Source organism: Siphateles boraxobius, unplaced genomic scaffold (assembly GCF_051911475.1).
Source record: "Siphateles boraxobius isolate OS27281-9 unplaced genomic scaffold, OSU_SipBor_1 17, whole genome shotgun sequence".
Taxonomy (NCBI): Eukaryota; Metazoa; Chordata; class Actinopteri; order Cypriniformes; family Leuciscidae; genus Siphateles; species Siphateles boraxobius.
The window spans coordinates 4230108-4247608 of record NW_027508777.1 but is presented as its reverse complement, the minus strand read 5'-3'; the positions used below and the strand labels follow the sequence as shown (position 1 = coordinate 4247608).

Here is a 17501-nt window from a genome sequence, read left to right as displayed (position 1 = left end):
CTGGTACTACTTGCAGCTGAACTGGCACCCCCTCCTTGATGAACCTGTGCATTAGCTACTCGCAACCTTTGTACTTCCTCACGTAGAGCAAGAAGTTCCTCCTGTTCCCCTTCAAAACTCATATTTGCAGCAAGCCAAAGTTACTGTACAACATAAACAAAATAATGAGAGAAAAAAAGAAAAGAAAAATTGGCAAGTTATTTGTAGTCACTGGCTTCTGGGTCCCCACTGGGCATCTCCGGGCAGTCGCTCCTCTTGTTATCCCGTACCAGCCACTGTTTCTATTTTAACAATCATACAATAAATAACAGTTAAGATTACATTAAGACCCTGCCGACTTACGCCAAAAATGTAGTGTAGGAACCATAAACTGACTACGCCACCTCCTTACTTAAGGCAGGAGGAGCCCTCTACAGGTCACAATATGGATTTGGACAACAGATGTAGTTTATAAAAATATAACAATTTTATTGTTCCAATAAAACCATCAAATGTTAAAACGTGTTGATAATAACAGTCACAAAAAAATTAGAATTAGCTCTCCTCAAGACTGCAAGAGGGGCGGGCCTGCCCTTGTGGACCTCCTACCACCTGTAAGAGACAAGAGAAAACAGAAGAAACCCCACAGCATACACCGCAAATAAGTAGTAACCTTTAAGTCACTATTTCAGTGCCAACCTCAAGTACACACCACACAGCAGTGTCACACCACCCAAATCACACCGAAGGAGGCTTTAGTGTAGATGCAGGCCCGGCCCTGTACAAAAGTCTTTGAGCACTGGAACATACAAAAAGAGGAGAGCAGTACCAGGAAACAAAGAAAAACAATTTTTAAGATCAAAATCAATCTCGAATAACAACAACAAACACAATATAAATCTAAAATATACAAGAAACAGTGGCTGGTCTGCCCCTTTAACAATAAAGGACACATGCATGTTAGTACACATCAATGCAGCCCACAATATAAAACAATCAAACAAAACATAGCCTACTTTAGCGAAAGTACAGCTGCAACACAGTTACCCAATCTCAGCTCTCAATCCCCAAACCTGATTGATAAAGGGTACTATAAAACAAGAGAAGAGATTACTACATCAACTACATTAGTCTGTTAATTGCATCAAACTCACAAACGATCGGTCTTAGTGTATACTGCGTTTACCAGTATTCAGCATTCCAACACGGCCGTCAGCCCATTGAAGGTACCGCAGCAATAAATGTTTGTCTGCCTCGCTTCCCAGACAGAGAATAAACCCTCTTAAATAATCAGCCTAAAAGAAAAACATAACAGAAAGATGGGATTGCGCCGTTGAGGTGCAATCATTCCACACAAACAAAACCTACCTATATGAAAGGGTACAGAGACTGCACGTTGAGCGCAACAAACACACGCCAGAACAATCACCACCTGTTGCTGTAAGAACCCTTTATGCGGTCCTAATGATAGAACTAACCACCTGCACCTGAAACTGATTGCTGGCCAGTCTCCTCCCACACACTGAATACCGAACTGATTTTCACACAGGTTTTTTTTGCTGCAAAGGTCATACACGTAGCTACGATACAGGACACATTGAATATTTTGTTCACAAAATACAACTAATAGTACGGTAATGTTAAATGTTAAATCTTACTTGTGTAAAGTAATCCCCGAGTGATGGTCCGCCGATTTTAGCAGGAATATGCTGCACAGTGCTCTGGCATCTACTGCTGCTATGCAACGCAAATAGGAGTTTGACCGGTTCAAGATGGCGGCCGCATTTCTTGCACCACAGCGGCCAATAGGGCATCTAGTCTCTATATGATGTCTATGATCGGTTCTGTGCAGATTTTGCTCATCTCAAACAAGCCTAGTGAACTTGAATGCAGCAGATAAAGCATATTAATTTATTTTGCTTTTCATGACGTTGCAATGCTAAATTCTTCAAATATTTTTCTGGAATTAAAATACACAGAAAAATAATAAATTGTCCAGCCCACGGGCGTAATTTCCTATGGGCACAAACGGGATTTTCAAAATCCCGTTTGTGTCCCCCCCACTTTCAAGTTTGTTTATTATGATTTTTTTAACCGCACGCCGTCATCGCCACGGAGGAGCAGGAGATAGCCTGTGCCAATGCGCGCGTCCGCGTCCAGGTACGTTGCGTCCACATAGTCCACACTCTAAAAATAGCTCACTGAAAGTTCTAATGAGCAGGTATCGCACTTAATCAAGCGCGAAAGAGAACTGGATTCTGGCGCGCTGTCTGTGCGTTGTGTGCTTGTGCGTCAGGACATTCACAGACAGAATCCAGTTCTCTTTCGCGCTTGAATAATAACACACACATTTATGCCAAAATTTCCGTTTTGCCAATAAGGCTTTCGCCGAGCCCCGCCCCCCTTAGTTACTTTTGCTACGACCGACAAACAAATGGTCAAACACGACCAGCGGGACAGATTGCCATGACGGGAAGAGGTACCCGTGCGTGTCAGTGACCTTTTTTGGATCAATACCTCCGCGATATCCTCCAGATCGAGGCAAAAGGGGTTACAGTATGCAGTGGAGGGATATATTCAAAATATAAAATACGCAATGAAGGAGACACGACTACTATCGAGGCTAATGCTTATACTGTCTCAAGCGAAATCTGAGAAACCATATGACCTGTACCTCAAATGCAACCAGCACATCCTTGAAGAAGATTTTATAAGCTGGTTCAGTGGCCAATTGTTTGGAGTTAGAAATATATAACTCACGCTGCATATTTAGTAATTTTGCCTCCGATACAGGATTATACATTCTCTTTAACGAGCAGGTTGTTCATTACCACGGCAACCGCTTGCGTGTCATGCTGAATGCGATTTTCGTGTTTATAAAGTAACTATACATAAGAGACAGAAAGATGCAGATAATCATACATTATTTAAGGTTATTTCTATTCGTTACGATATTGATATATGAACTGATGTTGTCAAGCAAGCTTCATGCTTTCCCCGTTGCGAACCTGCACTCCTCTAAACTGTAACGTTAGCCTACAGGTGCTGCACTGCTAGTGACTGTTGCTCATTTCCCCCCGAAAATATCATGTTAACAACAAACCTTTAGAAAACGTAATTCCTTTGTGGATCCTCTTGATCTGCTTTCTCCATGTTTCTTTGACTAATCTCAGTGTCAGTCTCACGCACGCTGCACGCGAGTTAACCATGTTCGACACATTTAACTGGGAGTGGGGCCGTCCACACTGTTCCCTTTCGAGAGGTCTCTCCTATTGCGTAATGCTTACGCTATGGGAAAACTCCTTTTCTCGAGAAATATTGAAGTCTTTATGTAAAACGCATTGCAGCTGCACAGCATACAGCAATGAGCGAGGCAGCTCGGTCATTGGCTGTGCTGCGGCAACTTGCACGAACCAATGACGGGGCGACTCTGAACCCGCTTCCAATGAGCGTACTTCGCGTCCACGCGCTTCAGAGCCCGCCAAGATGGGCGTGGCCAAGGGCTATATATTGGGCGCCCCGTCGTCTGAGTTCTTTAGATTTAATCTCCTTCAGCAAAGAACCTTCTCTTCGCTGATCCTCCGGATTTGTTGGAGTCTTTTCGCCGCCGCCGCCGCCGTCGACAAGCCTACAGCAGGACTGCTTCGAGGACGCCGGCGCCTTCAGCCGCCTTCGATCGCCCTTCTGCTAAGCCATCCGGCGCGCATCATCGCTATATCCTTTCAAAGCTTTCAGTGTTCGCCCCCGCGACACTTTTTCTAAAAGAGCAATTTTTCAAGGCGTCAAATGCCTTCCTGTGCTTCGTGTCGAGGCCCTCTTCAAGACGGGGATCGTCACATCATTTGCGCCCGCTGCCTGGGACCGGACCACGCAGAGGCTGCCCTTACTCGAGGTGGATGTCCCGAGTGTGACGCCCTGGGTCTCACCGAGCTGCGCGCTCGCTTCGCCATTTTCACCGCGAAAGAGCCCACCTCTTCCGTGCTGCCATCTCCTCTGGTCGAGCCGCGAAAGAAAAAACGCCGCTCACAGAGGCTGCCGGAGCACGCGGTTTGCAGTGATGTCACGCCGGGCCAATCCCCGCGTGCTTCACCGCCACCCGAAGACTCCCCGCCGCCAGTCCAGTTCACACAGGCGGACCAGCACCCCTCCAGCGGAGCGATGGGGCTCGTCTCGTTTGGCGCGTCAGGGGATGACGAAGATAAGGATGACAGTTTTTCATGTGATGCTGCATCCGACGACTGGCCGGGCTCGTCCTTCGACCCCGCGCCTTCGACATTAGCGGGCACGAGCGCGGGCTCCAGCATGGACTCAGAGATCGTCCGCATTCTCTCCAAGGCCGTGGAAGACCTCGGGCTCGATTGGTCTTCCCCGGAAGAACCCGCCCGCAGCCGACTGGACGAGTGGTTCCTGCAGGGGCGCCGACAGGCCCCTCGACAAAGACCCTCCCCCTTCTTCCCGGAAGTTCACGACGAACTCACGAAGTCGTGGAAAGCCCCGCACTCCGCTCGCCTGAAGCCTTCTTTTTCTTTGTCGCTCTCCTCAGTGGACGGCGCGAAAGAAAGAGGCTATGAGGGGACTCCACCCCTCGAGGAGGCTGTGGCCAATCATCTGTGTCCACCCTCCAACGCTGGATGGAAAGCTAAAGCTTCTCATTCCTCGAAGCCTTGCCGGTCCACTTCAGCTCTCGCCGGTCGCGCATACGCCGCCGCCGGCCAAGCTGCATCAGCGCTTCACTCTATGGCTGTCCTCCAGGTGTTTCAAGCCAAACTTCTCCACAGTATGGACGAGTCTGGACCCGAGCCTGAGGCATTTAAGGACCTACGCAGCGCCACTGACATAGCGCTGTGAGCCACAAAAGCCACCGCCCAATCCATCGGCCGTGCTATGGCTAACCTGACTGTCCTTGAGCGCCATCTGTGGCTGACGCTAACAGATATGAAGGATGCAGATAAGGCGTCTTTCCTCGACGCGCCTATCTCCCAAGACGGCCTGTTTGGACCAGCGGTGAAGGAGTTCGCCGAGCGCTTCACCGAAGCCCGTAAGGTTTTTACGGCGACACACAGAAATCACATAAAGAGCTATTTTCTGCCTGTGTCATTAAAGGGTCACGTGTCCACACCAAAGTGCGCATTCCCACATATCAAAACTGTCAACGCAGTGCCAAGTGTTTTCCCAGCTCAGGCTGGACGCCCCATAAATGTAGATTGTGTGCAAACTGTTACGTATGCACCACTACACACAAGCAGTGTTCCCACAGTTATAAACACTTCCCCAGTAAAAGCGGGAAGTTGTATAAGAGTAGCGCGTGTGCCCGCTGTTATGCACGCACCCCAACTCACAAACACTGTTTATATGGCCAAAAACCTCCCGCCACGAGCGGGAAGTTTTATGAAAGTGGCGCGCGTGCCTACCACAGTCTATGCACCCCCACCCATAAGCACTATACACACAGTGTTAAACATTTCCCCATCTCACTCTGTGAGCATTACAGCGAGCATGCCTGTAATCTCACACGCACCCCTGCACTCGGCATTCAGCAGAGCTGCTCAGCGCGCGTCCGCGCCGCTGAGAGCTGTAAGCTCGGTGTTAACACAGAACGATTCGCTGGCGGGAGCCATACGTCACTACGACACGCCCCCGGCCAACATTCAGCCCACATCTGTGCGAGCGAAAGCTTGGGAAAATATCCCCGACATGCCGAAATGGGTTTTGAACATAATAAAACACGGTTACTCGCTTCAATTCGCTCGCAGACCGCCCCGCTTCACAGCGGTGGTAGAGACGAAAGTGAGAAAAGATGTTTCACATGTTCTACGCACCGAGATGCTCAAACTGATAGAGAAAGGCGCTATAGAAACAGTCCCCCCCTCTATGAGCGAGGCAGGTTTTTACAGCCGCTATTTTCTCGTCCCGAAAAAGGATGGCGGTCTCCGCCCCATTCTAGATCTCAGACATCTGAACAAAGCTTTAATGATTCGTTCGTTCAGAATGATAACTACCAAGCACATCCTCGCGCAAGTTCGCCCGGTTTCTGTCAGTGGATCTGAAAGACGCTTACTTTCACATTCCAATAGCGCCTCATCACAGGCCATTTCTGAGATTCGCTTTCGAGGGACAGTCATACCAGTACACATTATCTCGACGATTGGCTAATACTAGCACAATCAGAGAGCCAGTTAGTGACACACAGGTCTTGGATTATCAGTCATCTAGAGTGCCTAGGTCTAAAAATCAATTTTGCAAAGAGCATGCTATCCCCCAGCCAGAATATTTCTTTTCTGGGAATAGTGCTAGACTCAGTGCAGATGACGGCGCGCCTCTCATCAGAGCGCGCGCTCACTATCCGGCGCCTTGCAACATCGTTCAGAGCGGGCGTGCGCGCCCCCGTCAAGCGGTTTCAGAGGATGCTCGGTCTCATGGCCTCAGCATCAGCTGTACTCCAGCTAGGATTGTTGCACATGCGTCCTCTCCAACGCTGGCTCAAAAGCCGTGTCCCCACCCACGCGTGGCGCTCGGGCCACTTTTTAATCAGAGCAAATCACGGCTGCATAAAAGCCCTGACGCCCTGGAAAGCTGTCGACTGGTATCAGTCCGGCGTGAGTTTGGGTGTAAACACAAGGAGAAAAATGATCACGACAGATGCCTCCAAAATAGGTTGGGGGCCCTTTACGAGGGCAGGCCTGTCTCCGGCTTGTGGTCAAACCCGGAGAAGCGCCTACATATAAACTGTCTGGAATTGAAAGTGGTCGCTTTGGCTCTCAGAGCCCTGCTCCCGTACCTGAAGGACGAGCACGTCCTAGTCCGAACGGACAACATGACGGTAGTCTCGCATATAAATCGTCAGGGTGGACTCAGATCGAGCTCCCTGCACTCGATGGCCAGGGAGCTCCTCCTATGGTCCCAGCGCAACCTGCGCTCGCTGAGAGCAGCGCATGTGCCAGGTGTTCTGAACCAGGGAGCGGACATGCTGTCCAGAGACAAAGTTCTCCCAGGAGAATGGTCTCTCCACCCCCTGACGATTCAGTGGTTATGGCAAACCTTTGGCAGAGCAGAGGTCGACATCTTTGCCTCCAAGGAAAATACACACTGCCCTCTCTTCTTTTCAAAGAGCACGGACGCGCTCGCCCAAGTCTGGCCGAGCCGCCCGCTGTATGCCTTCCCTCCAGTTGCGATGCTACCTCAGGTCATCAGTCGGATCAGGGAGGAGAAATGTGCAGTGCTCCTGGTAGCCCCACTCTGGAAAAACCAGACGTGGTTTCCAGAACTGATGCAGATGATACAATCTGCCCCATGGCCGATTCCACTGAGGCTAGATCTCCTCAGGCAGGCCAACGGGACGATCCTCCATCCCCGCCCCGATCTGTGGGCCCTCCATGCGTGGCCCCTCAACGGATTCCCGGGGACCTCCCCAGTGGAGTGTTGAGAACCATCACTGAGGCGCGAGCGCCCTCTACGAGGCGCTTATATGCCCAGAAATGGAGGGTGTTCAGTGACTGGTGCAAGTCCAGGAACCTGAATCCTGAGACATGCGAAGTACCGAGTGTGCTCGTTTTCTTACAAGAGCTGTTGGAGGCAGGCCGCACCCCCTCCACGCTCAAAGTATATGTGGCTGCCATAGCGGCATCACATGAACCGGTCGAAGGACGCACACTAGGGAAAAACTACCTAGTTGTTCGTTTCCTGAGGGGCGCCAGGATGATAAATCCCCCACGCCCCGCCTCGGTGCCGATTTGGGACCTGGCCATGGTCCTGGACGCACTTAAGCGTGCCCCGTTCGAACCCCTCCGAACTGTGCACCTTAAACAGCTCTCGCTCAAAACTGCTCTCTTGCTGGCTCTCGCCTCGGTCATGAGAGTGGGCGACCTACACGCGCTGTCATCAAGCGCTACCTGCCTGGAGTTCGGACCTAATGACAACAGGGTTGTCCTCAGGCCAAGACACGGGTATATTCCTAAAGTGCTCTCTACTCCTTTCAGAGCACAGGTGATATCTTTGGCCACGCTATCGTCCCCAGCAGACGAAAGTGACGCTAATTTACTCTGCCCGGTCAGGGTACTCAGAGTATATTTGGAACGTTCTGCCCTGTTCAGACAGACAGAGCAGTTGTTCGTATGCTTTGGCGGCCGCACTAAGGGTCTGGCTGTGTCAAAGCAAAGAATATTGCGCTGGATAGTTGATGCTATAGCGCTGGCTTATGAAGCCAAGGGCCTTCAGTGCCCCTTGGGCATCAGAGCTCACTCTACGAGAGGCATGGCCTCCTCGTGGGCGTGGTCGAGTGGGATACCCATTCAAGATATTTGTGCGGCTGCAGGCTGGGCCTCACCGTCCACATTTATCAGGTTTTATAACCTACAGGTCCCCTCATTGCACTCTAACATACTGTCGGTCTAACTATGCATAGGCTGGGGTGTGTACATGCTGAGCATTGTCTCCTCCCTCATAGAATCACATCTTTGCATCTGATGTGGAGGATTTTTCATACATGACAGTACATAAAAATGTGCTTGTGTGTGTCTTTGGACGCCCTTTGGGCCGTTCCACGTTGTCCCTTTATAAAGCCCGCCTTCGGCTGGCTCGTTGGATAATTACTTCGCTCAAAGCTCAGGCACCGGCCTCCGGCTTAATAGAAGCGAAGTCAGCACGCACGGCGTTTTACATGGCGTTCCCATAGCGTAAGCATTACGCAATAGGAGAGACCTCTCGAAAGGGAACGACTCGGTTACTAACGTAACCTCGGTTCCCTGAGAGGAGGGAACGAGTATTGCGTAATCTGCCGTGCTTGTGCTTGGTCAATTTGCTTCAGTCAATTGAACCTAAAGAACTCAGACGACGGGGCGCCCAATATATAGCCCTTGGCCACGCCCATCTTGGCGGGCTCTGACGCGCGTGGACGCGAAGCACGCTCATTGGAAGTGGGTTCAGAGTCGCCCCGTTATTGGTTCGTGCAAGTTGCCGCAGCACAGCCAATGACCGAGCTGCCTCGCTCATTGCTGTATGCTGTGCAGCTGCAATGCATTTTACATAAAGACTTCAATATTTCTCGAGAAAAGGAGTTTTCCCATAGCGTAAGCATTACGCAATACTCGTTCCCTCCTCTCAGGGAACCGAGGTTACGTTAGTAACCGAGTCGTTTTTGTCCATTGTAGGCACCGCTCACGTTGTGTTTTCGGCTTTGGAAACGGATAGAACACAACTCCTCCAGACAATCTCTCGGGGTATCTAGTGTCCGATTTACAAACGCCGTGGGCACCGCTTCACCATCTTGCTTGGAGTCAATGTTTGACGGACCTGCTCACATAGTAACGGTTGCTATGATGTGTGATTGGTCAATGGCCGTTTTGGGGGAGGGGCCGGCGAAAGGTCAATTGTATCCTCACAAGAACAGTCTTAAATTAGTTAAATGCAATCTTAAATAAAAGTAAAGAGTAAATGAGAAAATTAAATGAGTAAGATTCTGTCATCAGCGATAGTTCTTAAAGGGACAACAGACAATTCTGACTGTCAGTAAAGTTAACCAAAGAACAAAGGGGAACAGAGCAAATTACTCACTGCTCTCGACTAAAGAACGTTTGTAGCTTTAATAAAGATTAATCTATATTTAATTTATAATGTATGCAGTGCAGACTATTTGATAACCTTATTAAATTTCTGTATATTTCGTACCTGTTAGACAGGAAAGGCACAGGTAAATAAGACATTTATTATGGGTTTATGTGAGGATTGTTTAAAGTTATTTATTTAAAGTTATAATTTCAATTTTATTTACACACAAAACATTAATGGTGAACATTTTTGACGTATAAAATTATTCTCTCAAGTCTTGACAATCGGCCCATTTTAAACAATAAAAAAGTAAGAAATCTTTTTGTTATACATAGTTTAGTAGCCTACTTTTATTTTTGGCAGAATGTATCATTATAATCAACTTAATTATTTCCTAAATTTTGTATCACCATTGTCCATAAATGTATTTAAATGCAAGAAATGGGATTCAAAAAAAAAAAAAAAAATTCCCCCCCAAATAAAGTCCCCCCCCCCCACTTCTCAAACCAAAGTTACACCCTTGCGAATCTATTTTATTATGCCCAAAAACACCACAAGTAGAAATCAAATAAAATAAAATAAAAGCTTAGCTTTTTTTTAAACCAGTTACATAAAAACGTAGATTGGTTAATTTGTTACCGAAAAGTAAGACTGACTGCCCCTGACTAACTACTAGTCGGTCATAGGCTACTTGAACTTGGTATTAACATAATCTTTAATGCCATGTTTATGCAACCGGCCTCCTAGTCATAAATATTTCGGAGCTTTTAAATAGGGACTTCCCATCTGAGCGTGAACATAAATAAACGTCATTTGAGTTTTTTTTTTTTTTTGCGCACAGCTCTATCTTCCTCAACGAGGTATGCAACGGGTTAATGAGAGGGGCTTCATAGTATTCTCTTGTTCGCCACGATGAACAAATGAACTCTTGGGGAATGAAATTTAAATTCCATAAAGGAGAAAAAGTTCTCTGTTTTGAACCTGACCCATCCAAGGCCAAGGTGCTCTACGATGCAAAGGTAAATAAGATCATGTTGCTGCACATTTGCCTTTTAACAGCTTGTTTTGGTGTGTTGCAGGCAATACAGGTTGCCTTCACGCATGTATGGATATTCCTTTTCCCCCCCACATTTCCTCAAATTCCTTTTTCAGCACAGTCGTGAAACTGGAGCGGTTTGCTATTACAGTTTCTAAGTATCAGCCATATAATAAACTTTAATAACATCTGATATATATATATATATATATATATATATATATATATATATATATATATATATATATATATATATCGATCATAGTGTGCGCTAAACGGATTTATAATATTAAAAGTCCATGGCGTTGCGTGGTTAAGAAACAGGAAAAGTTATAGCACGTTAGCTCGTTGAATTAGCTAGCGCTGCACCCGCCCTGCGAGGCCTCACCATTCTCTTTATCATGCCAGATCAAGCAAAACATTTCAATAAAATGAACTACATTTAAAGTATCTGCGTTACGCTAGTAACCCCTAATATCAACTGAAATAAAAATGCGTGCACACAATTAAACTCCGCCAACTTAGCAACAGTTGTGACGTCAGCATTATGCGCCGCACACGCTGCTGCCTGCTGCGGCTGCGGTGGCAAACTGGGGGAAGGGCACAGGATGAATCCTCACTAACCAGAAAATGTAAGATGTATATATATCCGATTCAAGATTCTATCGTGTGTGAGTATTAAATTTCAATTTGTGTTTGCGTTTGCATTTCAGGTTGTTGACATAGCAACAGTAAAAGATGACAAGGGAAAAAGGGTCCCAAAGTATCTGATTCATTTTAGTGGTTGGAACAGAAGGTAAGTGGTCGCATTTTTGGCTTTTAACATTTGTGTTAATAATTATTTGACACTTTAGCGGTACACATATTGATATCGCTGAAGTAAATAAAATTGCTAATGTTAGCCACTTTCAATGTCAATGCGGAGAATTCGTATACTGAAGCATTTGTTGTTTTGCTGTTTTGCAGTTGGGATCGCTGGGCTGCAGAGGATCATGTGCTCAGAGATTCAGATAATAATCGCAAATTACAACGTAAACTGGCACGCAAAGCTTTGGCTCGCATGTGAGTTTCAATGAGCCGCTGCTTGTTCGTATTGTTCAGTTATGTAAAATGTTTTGTCTGGTAATTAAAATAGGCTACAATTGATTGACTTTCTTTATGAATAATAATTGCATTATCAAATCTGGCATACTACCATTGATGGTACAATGGGTATCTGGTTTTAAAGATACAATGAAAATTAAATTGTTGCTGGTTTTAGAAATCTACTGGTTTTAAAGGGTTAGTTAATCCAAAAAATCAATTTGACGCCATGAAACCCTCATTTACACCTTTTTCTAAACTTTTGTTTTTAGTGCACTTTAGGTGAACTGTTGTTCAAATTGAAACAGACATTTTTTTTATATTTTCATCATAATTATTGTCCTTCCATTGAAAGTCCACCCATCCAAAAAATTTAAGCTATAATGCACATAAAAAAGTAATCCTTATTAATTGAGCATTTTTGGTGTTGTCACCCAAAATTAAATTTCTTTCTCTCACCTTCATGTTGTTCCAAACCCGTAAGACCCTCGTTCATCTTTGGAACATGAATTAAGATATTTTTGATGAAATCCAAGAGCTCTCTGACCCCTCTATAGTAGGGATTTGTATCTCCATAACTGAGGCCGATGCGATGCGCATCTCGATGCATAGCATACGATACATTAAAGATACCAATAAGCAGCTAGCTATGCAATGAAATACGATTCGCTACTATTACGATGCGATCCGATTTCGATTCAACACGATGCTATTCAATGTAATACAATGCAATGGAGAAAAATATGATGCTATGCAATTTAATATGGTATAGGTAGTTAACTTTTATTTATTTTGTTCAGACATACAGCAAATCATAAAGCAGCTTAAGTGCCATCTGACAAAATTGGTTTTCACAAAACCAAAAGATCAAATAAAAACAGACATTCTTTTCCTGTCCTGTCTCCAGTTGCACTTTTAACAGCTCACACATTTAACAGTGAAGAAATGTAAGGATGATCAGGAATAAACAATGAATACGTTTTCCATAACTTGCCAGAAGGCTATTGTGATTTCAGCAGGTAGGCTAACTCTGTGATCAGAAAGAACTGGATATCTATAGTCAAGAAATTCTTGTCTATTTAATCTGCAGATACTTATGGATGTTGTCATTAACCTTATTTTATTTGTCTTTCTCTAAATTCATTTTATTTTATCCCTTGTTAATCGGATACTGCTCAATGTCCCGAAGTGCAATGGGGTGGGGGTTAGAGGGAAATTAGTAGTTATATAAGTTTTTCTTTCTTATTTTACAAAATATTGTCAAACTTTTTCAAAATAAATAAAAACACTAAATTACAAAAAACATTGAAATCCTCGTGCTAGACGCTCTATTCGCGACTGGTGTGAACGCACCATGAGACGTCGTCTGGGAACCACATGTTCATTTTCACTTATTTGAGGCGTGGTTTACGAATGCCCATAGCCGTTTATTGGGTGCTACGAATGTCTATCAAATGCGCCTGTACGTAGCTCATAGCCAATCGTTTTAATTATACCATATGACGTATGTAGAGCGACCGAAATTAGACGAGGAAGAATACGATGGGTCAGAGATTTAACTAAACTACTTAGAACAATATCTAACGCTGCATCGAAAGGTAACTTCGCGTCTGCTGCCATGTTGGATTCATAGGTATAAACAAACTGCTTCGGTGTGTCGCATAGACGTCGTCATCGTCTTGGTGTTCCCTCTCCATTCTCTGATTGGTCCCCTCGTTGAGGCGAAAATCTGGTCCATGGAATCCAGGCTGCCTAGCAGCGTGAATAAAATCGCGCTGCGCAAGGCAGCATGGGGAAACCCAGGCTACCTAATTTGTGTTTCGAAGTTGAACGAAGGTCTTATGATGTTGGATTGGAACGACTTGAGGTCAAGTAATTAATGTCAGATTTTTTATTTTTTTGGGTGAACTAACCCTTTAAACACACACTATGACATTTAACTTCTAGTTGAGGGGAACTATATGTTTTTGTACAGCACCGTATTTGTATAGCCTGTTGTCCTCCAGCAATGCGAACAAACGAGGCAGCCACGGGCGTTCACACATCGTTGTCATGTAGATGCACTGCTGCGCTTGTGACAGTGCGCATGAACTGAACGAGCAGAGATAGAGAGAGAGCCCCGGTCGCGCGCGCACTCTCTCTGCGGAGCCAGGCGAAAGTATAGGCTTCACCGTCTCAAAACTAAGCACTGTGTTGCTCTCTCTCCCTCGCACATATTAATCAAAATAAATCGACACGATGGCAAGACTAAAGTTTCATGTGGAGCATTTGGAGATTTATTTTTTCCTGAATTATCGCTGGGTGGGAACTGTGTTAAAATACGTTGCCTTATCTTCTATGAAAAGCGTTCCACACATTCAGCGGACATATAAACCACACTTTAAATAAACGAAAAAACTATCCAGTGATGAAATGTTTTCTGTGATGACACAAATCTTGTGGGATGTCCTAACCGCCGGGATAATCACACAATGCGCACACGTCCGATAATGACACGTCCAATTCGCGAACTAATGACTCATTTGAACCGATTCGTTTTAATGAATGGTTAAAACAACTGATCTTTCCAACACTGAACTCATGAGACGTCTGACGTCCCGTTTGCCCCCGCACACACATTTAAAATCAGCGTGTGTGTGTAACATGCTGCGACACACAAGGTGGTAGAGTACTTGTACAGGTAGGCTATGTTATGAAAAAATAGAGTAGCTTTTCCATCACTACTAAAAATAAAATAAAAATAATAATAATTTCCTTCCTATCCCTTGCTGCCACTGAAACTTTTTTTTTATGCCTAATTTAACAGCTTTTAAAATGTCCAGATTTGGTTTTACAGGTCTATTTTCAACTCTAGAAATTGGCCCTAGAATGAAATGGTCTGTTTTTACCTTATTTGGAAGGGTCATGAATAGTAATGAGGAGTTCTGCTCTGAAGGGCTGTGGTGCACTCTGAAATACAAGCGTTAGATGCCTTGTCTAACGTTAGATGTCTTGTCAAATAAATATAGCTTCAACTTATGTGGTGTAGAATGTGACGTTAGCTAGAAGGATTGAGTGAGCTAACATTATCTGTGAGCAACTAAATTAACGTAGTTAGCCCCTGACGTGTTTTTGATGAAATAGACGAAAGTACAATTATTTGACAAAAGGGAATTTACATATGTATCTAAAAGTATTATTTTTAGAGGTGGGCATAGATTAATTTTTTTAATCTAGATTAATCTCACTGGAATCTTGGAATTAATCTAGATTAAAATGGCTCATTTGAATTCTGCCGAAGGCATTCAGAATATGTGTGCTACCCAAATAATGACTAAAAGTAAGTCTTTGAGAATAGTTCGCCTCGCGTAGGGTTGTGAATTTCTGCCAAAAATGCCATTCGACAATAGAGGAGCAAAAGTCGAATATCGTTCAAAAAATAAAAATAAAATAAAATAAATAAATAAAACGCACAATTACAATGACAGAAAGGGAGGCCAATTTCATCTTTAGCGATTTGTCATCAAACAAACTGTTTATTAATTGAACAAGTAACATGTTTTCGTCGTTTTTTTTTAACATAGCAGGCTAATTGGAAGAAGAAAAAAACAATAAGCACGACGTAGCTACAGTCCGTTTTTGCATCGCCAAACCAGATGCTCGTTAGATCAAAAAATAATGTCATATGTCATAATGATTTTATGTGAACCTGCCTTTACCGGCAATAGCCTCCTCCTTTTTAAACAAATTAGTTTCAATCAATGTAAACTATTCGTGTGACTATGCCCCTGCGCAATACACACACATTACCGCGGGATGGCGGGTGTTCATTTCATAAACTGTAATGGTAGCTTATTTAATCTGTTAACCTTTGCCAGTGCGCCGACGCTCTGAGGCGTTTTTTTTTTTTTTGTAGCCTATAAATTAATGTATATGTCCAACGGATAATGTCATACTTTTTCGTAGTGCTATCGTAGCGTAATAATCTGTTTGGTTGTAAAATGTATTACCTGAATGAAATGAAATCGAATGTATCGTCCTGTGGAATCATTCATTCACAGACAGTTTACGAAGATGTTCAACTAATAAAGATCTTCATCGCTGGCAAAAATATGATGCATTTGCAGATTTGCTTTCACTAGACTAAACTGTAGCTCTTGATTTTCTTAAATCTTCCTGTTACGACTCCGTGTCGAGTGTGATTGAACGCGCTTCAGACGATTCAGTGCGTGAGGAACTGAACAGAACTGATTCGCGAACCGATTTAGACGGATCTGCCAACTTGTTTGATGAAGTCTTTGGACAGAATCGACTCAAAAGAGTGATACATTTGTAAATTGAGCATCGCTCATGCCCATATAAAAAAGATACAGCGCGCTTGGAATAAACTCATTTAACAGGATGTAAAGTAACGAGAGGAACGTCGCCCAACGTAACATGTAAAAGTATACACCTTGTGTCCCTGACAGGAAAATACCCTGCTGCGCGATTTGCGCGAAAATATAACGATATTCGGAAAAGCTATTTTATGATCCCAACCCAACTTTGAGAATAGATTAACGGCGATATTTTTTTTATCGCCCGATAAGAGTCTCACGTTAACGCAGCACGTTAACGCCGATAACGGCCCACCACTAATTATTTTGTAGATTTTTATGACAACACTGGCAAGAAATATTAACCTCAGCGTATATACTTTGTCATACTATTAAGTTATGTATGCTCATTAGGGCTGCAACTAACGATTATTTTGATAATCGATTAATCGGACGATTATTTTTTCGATTAATCGATTAATCGGATGGAAATGAAATTAGATTTTTTTTTTTTTATAACTAAATAAAACCGTAAATCAGGGTATTTATGTGTAAAAGTGTACTTTAAAAAGTGCAAAAGCCACACATTGAGTTTTACTAATATCAATATTTGCATTGTTTTTAATGATAATTGCTGATGGCAAGTTGACAAACATGATTATTGTTAAAAAAATGATATCCAACATATTATGTTTTAACACAATTTTTGTTAAAACAAATTTACACAGACATGTTGTTCAGATGTGAATATCTGAACTAAAAACAAACTAAAAACATCTAAAATATATAATTCATTTAATTTTTATTTAAAATTAATTATATATAAGGAATATAAGGATAAAGAATATAATATATAGTATATATATAATATATAAAAGAATATAATATAAGGATAAATTGATTAAATAAATATAGAAAGACTGAAAACAATTGTGTGAATGTAGAGCCGCAGTAGATCGCGTTTGAAAAACAATTAAAACTTAGTAGACAAATGCTATAAAAAGAGAACGGAATGGAGGTAACGTTACCCAGCAAGCTAACAGGCTTGAGTAAAGGACAGGAGAAATTATGCATTAGTGCACAAGCATTCGCTGAAAACCACTGAGTACAGTGACTAAAAAACAATATTTTACTGCTGCTGTTATTAACTGCCTTTGTATTTAATGCTTCACTTTGTAAACACCGTTTTAATTTAACCTATTTCTGCGGTAGCGCTATTTTAATCCATCACTTACGTTGCGAGCGAACTGATTGCACAACCTGATGCTCGAGACAAAATACAGACATCCCGGAAGTCCCGGGAGTCTCCCGCATATTGATTGCGGCTCCCTGATGCCCGCGAATTAGTTCAAACTCCCGAAATCTAGAGCGCGCAAGCAAGAGCACGCATGCGAGACAGAAGAGACTGCTCCAAACCGTGTAGCGCGCGCGCTCGGCAGAGCGCCTGAGGGAGAGAGACCTTGCGTGTGTGTGCGTACCAGTAAACGCTCCCCGTGACGTAAGCAGACCAACTAATCGATAATGACATTCGTTGACAACGATTTTCATAATCGATTATAATCGAT

General features: G+C 43.9%; 1 protein-coding gene and 1 long non-coding RNA gene across 6 annotated transcripts in view; one reads left to right on the top strand and one right to left on the bottom strand.

The window, feature by feature from the left end:
* Positions 1-444: 444 nt before the first annotated feature.
* On the bottom strand, positions 445-1305 carry LOC143740138 (uncharacterized). Its single transcript, XR_013204761.1, has 3 exons — positions 1166-1305; positions 996-1069; positions 445-591 (listed from the first exon to the last, which is right to left on the bottom strand). It is a non-coding gene; the product is annotated as an uncharacterized LOC143740138 (long non-coding RNA).
* Positions 1306-10291: 8986 nt separating this feature from the next.
* Positions 10292-17501, top strand: part of LOC143740254 (MSL complex subunit 3-like) — a 272665-nt gene continuing 265455 nt past the window's right edge. For 3 of the 5 annotated variants that reach the window (XM_077232345.1, XM_077232343.1, XM_077232342.1), the window contains exons 1-3: positions 10307-10541; positions 11272-11354; positions 11525-11620. In XM_077232345.1, coding sequence (XP_077088460.1) covers positions 10443-10541; positions 11272-11354; positions 11525-11620 — 278 coding nt within the window. In that variant the 5' untranslated portion in view covers positions 10307-10442. Of the gene's footprint in view, positions 10542-11113; positions 11191-11271; positions 11355-11524; positions 11621-17501 lie in introns of those variants that run through there. The other 2 variants (XM_077232341.1, XM_077232344.1) reach the window with 2 other exon arrangements.